Consider the following 9179-nt stretch of genomic DNA (forward strand, 5'->3'; position numbering starts at 1 on the left):
CTTCTTTTTGATCATGTCAAAAGGGGGAGAAAATTGGTATGTTGTTTTGGTATGTTTTTGTTAAAAACTTTTGTAGGTCTTCAAAATGTTTAAAACATGATGGCATGAACTCAAGCTCAAAGGGGGAGTAAACATGTATTACGGGGGAGAAAGATTAAAACGATCAAACACTTTGAAGTCACAACAACAACAAGGTTTTGTCATTATCAAAAAGGGGGAGAATGTAAAATACATGTTTTTGATGAAGACAAAGACCAAGGAAAGTGATCAAGTTGCAAGCTCAAAAAGAAGTCAAACATCAAAGACAACTATGGTCAAATATGCTAGAAGTTTTATAATGTAAAGGTACATGATGCAATCTAATATTCGTATATTTCAAATGCACATGAGAACTTTTCATTTTAGCATATGCATCAAAAGGATTTTCAAAAAGTAAAAATATATAAATAATATTTGAAAATAATATTTTTGACAAAATACAATATTGTATTCGAATACAACATGTTGTAGTCGAATACAGACAAGCTAAAACTGAACATCTTCAAACATCTGTATTCGAATACAAGAATGTGTATTCGAATACAAGCTTCAAAATTCAAATAAAACTGAACGTTAAAAGGATGTGTATTCGACTACACACATGTGTATTCGAATACAAGCTTCAAAATTCAAATAAAACTGAACGTTAAAAGGATGTGTATTCGACTACACACATGTGTATTCGAATACAAGCTTCAAAATTCAAATAAAACTGAACGTTAAAAGGATGTGTATTCGACTACACACAAGCTGTAGTCGAATACACTTGAAAACAATGCAATTTTTCAATTCTGAAATGGTTCTGGATCATTGCATTTCTTCATCAAACCTCTTGGATCAATGGCCACAAATATGAAGAGATGTTTATGGAGTATAAATACACCATAACTTCAGATCAAACATAACCAATCCTACAACCAAACCTTGAACAAACTTTCTAAAATGTTTTGATTTTTTCAAAGTTTCACTTTTATATTTCAAGTACAGATTTTACATTTTCATATCATTGAGAAAAGTTCTCTAGTGTACTTGAAATTATATTGGATTGTTATCATTGTACATCAACTGTTATATCATATTGGTCTAAGTCAAAATCAATATTGCTAAACCATTCAAGTGTTGTAAATTGAGGAAAGTGGTGCTCTTTCTTCAAGTTTTGTAAACTAAGATAGTGGTGTGCTATCTTAGGGTGATTGTTAGGAGTTTGTAACAAAGGTCCTAGGGTGGGACTTGTACTTATTCTAACAATAGTGGAAAATCTCTTGTGGTGTGCAAGAGGACTGGATGTACACTTGGTCATAAGGGGAACCAGGATAATATCTTTGTGTTTTTTATTTTTCTGCCATTTATCTTTTCCATACGCTATCTTAAATCAGAAAAATCAAACACTAAATCTCTAAAAACAAAAAAATTTACAAACACTTAATTCACCCCACTCTTAGGCGTATCTATGTACTAACAATATCCATTAGGTGTAATATTAAAGCGGTATTAAATAATTTGAAATTAAATTAAAATTATAGGTAATAATAATTTTTCACATCATTATATAAGTTTTTTTTACACATCATTTAAATTAAACTTTTAAGTCATAGCTCTACTGACTAATATGGATATTGTTAGATTTGATGTCATTTTGAATTGAAACCTTGTAATTATTTAGGTTAATTATGATGATATACACTATATTTTTTGAGAGAAAAAAAATTATTGTCACATCATCATCAATGTTGAAACACAAACTAAGAGAATCAAATATAAACATTTTAAAAAATGACCAGACAAAAGGAGAAAAATAGAGTGACCAAAATGCATTTTAACCTAAAGTTATTTTTAAGTAAAAATATGTAACATTCAATTCAATTCAGTGGTAAAACTTTAATTTTATAAATGTAATATAGTTCTTTTTCAATTATATATAGTCTCAAATTCAAATTTACTCGAATATAAATGTAATATAGTTCTTTGTGCCAACTTAATTAATAATGGCTCCATCATTCATAATTTTATTTTTAAAACAAATCTAAATATATTTATATATATATATATATATATATATATATAACAGTGAACCTAGACCACTACAAATTAACAATAAATATAATATATAACAAGGAAACAATTTAGTATATTTGTGATTGAGTATTTCATTAATTATAAAATCGAACAATATATATATATATATATATATATATATATATATATATATATATATATATATATATATTATATTACACTTAACGGTGAACCTAGACCACTAGAAATTAATAATAAATACAATATAAAACAAGGAAACTATGAATCAATTAAAAAATTCACATGATTTATTTTTTTCTAATCTAAACCATCTAAATATAGTTATGTCGTCAAAATTTAACTATTTCATTATTCTTTTATAAAACTTCTCTCATTTGATATGCTATATATATATATATATATATAATTCATAAACATAAATTGTTATATTTAAATTTAATGCTGACATAAAGTAATTTTAATCATATTCATATCTTTTTTTTTTGTCAACATCAATTATTATAATATTTAATAATATAATTAAATATAATTAAATGTATTTATAGTATTTAGTTCAAACAATTTTTTAATTAATTTTCTCTCGTATCTATTTATTTACATTACTTTTTTCTACACAATTCCATCAAATCTCACTCATCGAGAGTTATAAAAGCCACTAAAGAGTATAACTTATAATATCAAACTTTCACTCAAATATTTAGTAAGAATGTCGCATTTTTCATTGCAGACTCTTCTTTTCTTTTATTTTGTTCACTTCATTGCTGTTTCGCATGCTCTTAGTAATGGTTTTAGTGTCGATCTCATTCACCGTAACTCTCCAAAATCTCCACTCTACCACCCCACTGAAACTAATTTACAACGAGTTTTAAATGTTGTGCATCGCTCCATCAATCGTGTCAATCATTTGAACAAAAAAATTTCACACGCTTCAAAACCTATATCGACTTCAACCCCAGATACAGGTGAGTATCTCATGAGTTATTCAGTTGGTACTCCGCCATTTAAGGTCTATGGTATTATTGATACAGGCAGTGATTTTGTTTGGATTCAATGCAAACCTTGTAATATATGTTACAACCAAACATCTCCTATATTTAATCCTTTAAAATCTTCGAGTTACAAAAACATTAGTTGCTCTTCTAGAACATGTAAATCAGTTGAACAAACAACTTGTTCTAATGATACAAATATTTGTGAATATACCATAAAATATGGTGATGGGTCAAAGACAACGGGAGATGTAAGTTTGGAGACTTTAACATTAGATTCTACTACTGGATCTAGTGTCTCATTTCCTAAAACTGTTATCGGATGTGGACACACAAATACAGTGTCATTTAGAGGTCAAAGCTCTGGTGTAGTTGGTCTTGGAAGTGGACCTAAGTCGCTTATAAAACAATTAGACTCTTCGATTGATGGAAAATTCTCTTATTGCTTGATTCCTTTTTATGGTGAGTTTAGTCAGTCTAACTCATCTAGCAAACTCAACTTTGGAGATGCTGCTATTGTTTCTGGTGAAGGCGTTGTTTCAACTCCCTTAGTCAAAATCAATGGTGTAGTAAATGACTTGTACTTCGTAACATTGGAAGCATTTAGTGTGGGAAACAAAAGAATAAGTTTTGGTGGATCCAAATTTGCAAAAACAAATGCTACCACAAAAACTATCACAATTGACAGTGGTACACCATTGACTATTTTGCCACATCGTTTTTTCCTTCAATTGAGAGCAGCTGTGGCAGAAAATGTTAAACTAAAACGTGTAGACTTTCCTACTATTCCATTAAACCTTTGCTACAATACCACATTGGGACAATTAAATGTTCCTCAAATTACTGCACATTTTAGTGGCGGCGATGTAAAGTTAGATTCTAATAGCATCTTTATTCCAATTAGTGATGGGGTTATGTGCTTTGCTTTCCTACCATCACAAGGGTTTGCACTTTTTGGGAACATTCTCCAACATAACTTGTTGATTGGCTTTGACGTCAACAAAAATGTTGTCTCTTTTAAACCTACTGATTGTACCAAGCATTGATTGAATGTAGATCTGTTTACTTAATTTAATTAATAAAATTTTCATTTTGTTTGACATCTCTTTAAGAAACAACTATCTATTATAGATTGCATTATAGATATTCACAAGAGGTCTATGATTTTTATAAGTTAATTTTTTTCTTATATATATTTTTTGCAAAATTTAGAAAAATATTCATGAATTATAGATTATTTTGTATTTCAAAATATATTGATATTTTATTCAATATACATACAATAATAATTCTTCAATAGCATATAATGATTTTTTTTATATTTAAATTAACCTTGTTGAAAACAATGATCAACAATATAAAATTTGAATAATAATTACTTACTATGTTATTAAATAACGTTTTCGTAAAAATACTTACTTCCGTATAAAAATGTATATCATATTTGTACCCAAAAAAATCATATTAATTATTAATTTATTTAAATATTTTTCTATTTTTTTTGCATTTGATATATTGATAATTGACACTAAATATTATGAGGTTGATCTTACTACTTAACACTTTAATGATAGATATAAATATTTTATATTTAGGAGCTTAATTTTATATTTAATCCCTTATTTTAGATTTCATCTTTTATTAAATTTTGATTTAACAACGTAAAAATTTGTTGTGTTCCCAATGAAAATTTGACGTGATCGTTCATATTTTAACTTAATTTTAAATATGATCTCTTACGTTTATTTTATGTTTCATTTTAGTTTTTTATATATTGAATATATTATACATAAGCTTATACATATATTAATTTAAAAATATGTTGAGACTTGTCTAATGTTTCTATAATTTGATTAACCTAAACACATAATCTCTACTCCTTGTCGAGTCATAATTAACCAATTTATTAATTTTAATTCATCTTTTAATGACTACCACTGCCACCCGATTATCTTCTTCCTTTATAACAAACTTATTAAATCTTTAGATATATGATTCTTTGAACTTTATCCACTATATTTATTACTCACAATCTAGTTTACACATATATTTAACTATAAAAAAAAAGTGAAAAACTAGAACACTTTATCTATTATTATTGTTATTATTACAATTATTTATTAGAAAAATAGATAGATTAAATGGTGACACTGATGTTGCAAAATATGAAATTTTAAAACCTTAACAGAAACGATCAACAAATCATAATATTATAGAGATCAACTTGTAACTTTTAAAGTACAGGAGATCAAATTAAAACCATAAACAAACAGAAGAGATTAAATATAAAATTAAGTCAATATAATAATTGTTACATCAAATTATCATTTGACCCATCACAAATTTTTTCGGTGTTCGGTGAAAACTTCATAAAAGAGACCAAGTTAACTCAATGTTATTAAAGTAAGGAATCAACTTAAAACTTTTAAAATGTCCGAGACTAAAATAAAATCTATATTTGCTGAAAAATATAAATTAGAAAAAGATTGAAGTTCTATTGCACATAAATGAAAAAAATATCCTCTACATTTTATAAAACCATTTGAAATCATATTCGAAAGAATCAAAATTCATTAAATCGTATAATTTTATATTTAATTAAATCTTATAATTTTATATTTAATACGATACACTACAAAATATATCACCACAAAGGAAAATGAATGTAATTTTTTCTTGGTCAATTTTTATATATATAGGAGCATATCAAGTGAGAGGGATTTTTAATGGGAGAGATAGAAGATTAAATGGTATCCCTTGGATTAAAATGTATGATTGGGATTTAATTTGTTTTTTAGTGACTCATGTGACATTTTTTGTTTATTGTTGTTGAATCAAAATCACGATGTTTTGATGTAAACAAATAAAAGTTAATTAAAGACTCTAATTATGTGCGTTTGAGTGTAATAATCCAAAACATGTACAAAGCAAATGCAAGAGAAATAAATTTAAAGAAAGAGCTAAAAATGAACAAAACCGAACCAATAACATTCTTGTAAAATCTGAAAAACAAAAAATGTTCTCCACGTTTCTGTCATTTTCAACAAACAAGATAAAATCAGTTTTTAATGCAAGGAAAGCTCTTGTAAATCACGAATGAATTTCCAGTTCATATACTTGGAATGTATAACTCTCATATAGACAAAAGAATCACTCAAAAGGATCAAAGGATAAAAGACACAACTCAAAGCAAAAGTGTCAAATGATCATTCTTCAGCAATGTAACATCAATCTCCAGATTTATAAACATTCTCTAGCCTGTTACACTTGATCTTAAACAACAAACATTTTTCTCCAGAATGATTAACAACTATATCCAGAATGATCAACATTATTCTCCAAGTATGATGACATTAGTCCAGAAGATATGAACATTCTTTAGCTTACTGGCCATCATTTTCAGCATTGTTACATCATTCTTCAGCCTGTTTTGCATGATTCAAAAGACAATCTTAATTTAAATCAATTAAGCACATCGATGAGATGTTTGTGTGCATAAACAAATGATCACCACAATCAAGAATGAGAAGCTACAAATCAAACATTATTAACACTGAAATAGAAATGCAGAATGTTCAAAATAGTAACATTCAAAGTTTAAAAGTCTAGTCTTTGGTCAAGTCTGATACATGACAGGAAGGCACCTTTTTCAAAGTCAATAATAGCTGTCATTAACCTCCTTGAAGCCTATAAAAGGAACCCCAAGCTCAAGGAAAACACATAACTTCAAGTGCTAAGAAAATCATCAATTACATACACTTACATACTTGAAAGCTTCTCATTTGCAAAAGAGTCATATTTGAATTCATTTTCATATATCCAGATCGTATTACTAAATTCTTTCATTAAGAATCTATTCTCAAACACGAATTGAGCATAATCGGATTCTACCAATCTCTTCAAGTCATTATTGTATAAACTCAAAACTATAAGGGTTGTTTATAGTTTGAGTAGTTTTTATAAAAACCATTTTATGGTTAAAAGGTGAATCATAAAATCCTCTCAAGATTGATAGGTGACTCGATTGAATCCTTTATGGGTCGAAAGGAATTGCTGTTAAAAATCAAGGTTGATCTTAACAAAAACCGTGTAAAATCAATAACGTTCTCCGTTAGAACACTTAGTGGAAAATCTCACAGTTGTGAGGACTGGACGTAGCCCGAGTTGGGTGAACCATGATATTTTTTTGTGTGGTATCTCTTCCTTATCTCTATTTACTTTCAGTCAATTTAGTTATCAAGTCAAATAGAGAAGTTAAAACCGCGGTTTTAACTAATCAACAACGTTCTCTATTTTTTGTTTTCAGAACCAAGAATGTTCTCTATTTTCTGTTTCCAAAACCAAGAACGTTCTCCATTTTCATAACCAAGATCAATCTTAAAATTTTAAAGGATATTTTCTTAAGATTTTAACAGAAAATTTTAAAAAGATGAATTTACAATTCAAACCCCCTTCCTTGTAAATTGACATTGCTATTTCAATTGCTTCTCTCGTCTTTGCCCGACTTTTCATTTTTCTACTTTCCAGATTTCACCTTCTTCGTGAAACAACGTAGAATGAATTCGCACACAATCACAAAGAATGAATTTTTTGTAAAAGTTTAGAAAACATAAAAAGAAATGAATGAATGAAAAATCCTTTCAATAGAGAGTTACTATAATTGATGTAAATCACTCAAATTGTTTCATACATTTGAATTAATCTAGGATTTGAAATGTAATATTCTCTCAATGAGAGTTAAAATGCTAGAAACAGGCTTAGTGTCAATTCAGATACAAACTAGAACTGATATAAATCAATTCGTTTTGATAAGAGCTCTTTCATCCATAAGAGTTACATGGTGAGGTGTAAAAATATTTAAGAACTTCAACGACAGCTTGCCAAAAAGTTGAGAAGGGTGTTAACGATAACTACTTGGTGAGACATAAGAAAAATACTCAAAGTCTGAAGAGACATAACAAATAATACGTGTATGCTATTGTTTAAATAGTGGATTAAGTTTTATATTGATCCAAAATTTCTCTATTAGTAGAGGACTAGATGTATCAATAGTCTAATATGAACTAGAATAAAAGTTTGTGTTCTTTTCGTGTCACTACTCTGTTATTTTAATCTATGTTCTTTATGATTTAACTTTATTTTGACTAAAACAGTTTTATAATCATAAGTTGAATGATTTGATAAATAACATATCTTTTGATTAAACAATTCAAATAATTTTCAGAAATGACAAAACATAATTCAAACCTCATTTCTTGTAATTTTCAACACCTTCATAGAGCACTCCTTCACAAAATTGATATTATTAGGTTTGACGTCATTTTCGATTGAAACCTTATAATTATTTAGGTTAATTATGATGATATTTATTATATTTTTTTAGACAAAACAAATTATTGTCATACCATCAATGTTAAAGCTCAAACTAAGAGAATCAAATATCTAACATTCATAAAAATGAAATAGGGTGACCAAAATGCATTTTAACCTAAACTTATTTGTAAGTAAAAACATGTAACATTCAATTCAATGGTAAGACTTTAGTTTTATAAATGTTATATAGTTCTTTGGGCCAACTTAATTAATAATAGCTCCATCATTCCTATTTTTTTTTTTTAAATCTAAAAACATTTAATAATATATGTATATATATTATATTTACCAGTGAACCTAGACCACTGCAAATATTTAGTATATTTGTCATTTGAGTATTTCATTAATTATAAAATCAAACAATTTTAAGTATATATATTACTTAACGGTGAACCTAGACCACTAGAAATTAATAATAAATATAATATAAAACAAGGAAACTATTTAATATATTTGTCATTGAGTATTTCATTAATTGTAAAATCAAACAATTTTAAGTATATATATATATATATATATATATATATATATATGAAGTATATCAAATGAAAACAGTTTGAGAGAATAAAATGGTTAAATACCAACTATACAACTATAGTTATTTAAGTAGATCACTGAAAAAATTCACATGATTTTTTTAATTTTAATCTAAACCATCCAAATATAGTTATGTTGTCAAAATTTAACTATCTCACTCTTCCTTTATAAAACTTCTCTCATTTGATATACTATATATATATA

At 27.0% G+C, this 9179-nt stretch overlaps 2 protein-coding genes across 2 annotated transcripts in view; both read left to right on the forward strand.

Annotated features, from left to right (window-relative positions):
• Positions 1–2760: 2760 nt before the first annotated feature.
• LOC101490866 (aspartic proteinase CDR1-like) lies at positions 2761–4116 on the forward strand. The gene has a single exon (XM_004489760.3). The coding sequence runs from the start codon at positions 2783–2785 to the stop codon at positions 4109–4111; it is 1329 nt and encodes a 442-aa protein (XP_004489817.1). The 5' UTR covers positions 2761–2782; the 3' UTR covers positions 4112–4116.
• Positions 4117–6161: 2045 nt separating this feature from the next.
• LOC101491182 (aspartic proteinase CDR1-like) overlaps positions 6162–9179 on the forward strand; it is an 11279-nt gene continuing 8261 nt past the window's right edge. Inside the window, exon 1 of the mRNA XM_073364564.1 lies at positions 6162–6189. Within this exon, the coding sequence (XP_073220665.1) occupies positions 6162–6189 (28 nt within the window). The remainder of the gene's footprint in view (positions 6190–9179) is intronic.

The sequence above is a fragment of the Cicer arietinum genome, chromosome 8 (genome assembly GCF_000331145.2).
Source record: "Cicer arietinum cultivar CDC Frontier isolate Library 1 chromosome 8, Cicar.CDCFrontier_v2.0, whole genome shotgun sequence".
NCBI lineage: Eukaryota > Viridiplantae > Streptophyta > Magnoliopsida > Fabales > Fabaceae > Cicer > Cicer arietinum.

Bases quoted from the DNA above. Each gene is read 5' to 3' on its own strand.
- LOC101490866 (XM_004489760.3), top strand. From the start codon at position 2,783: ATGTCGCATTTTTCATTGCAGACTCTTCTTTTCTTTTATTTTGTTCAC.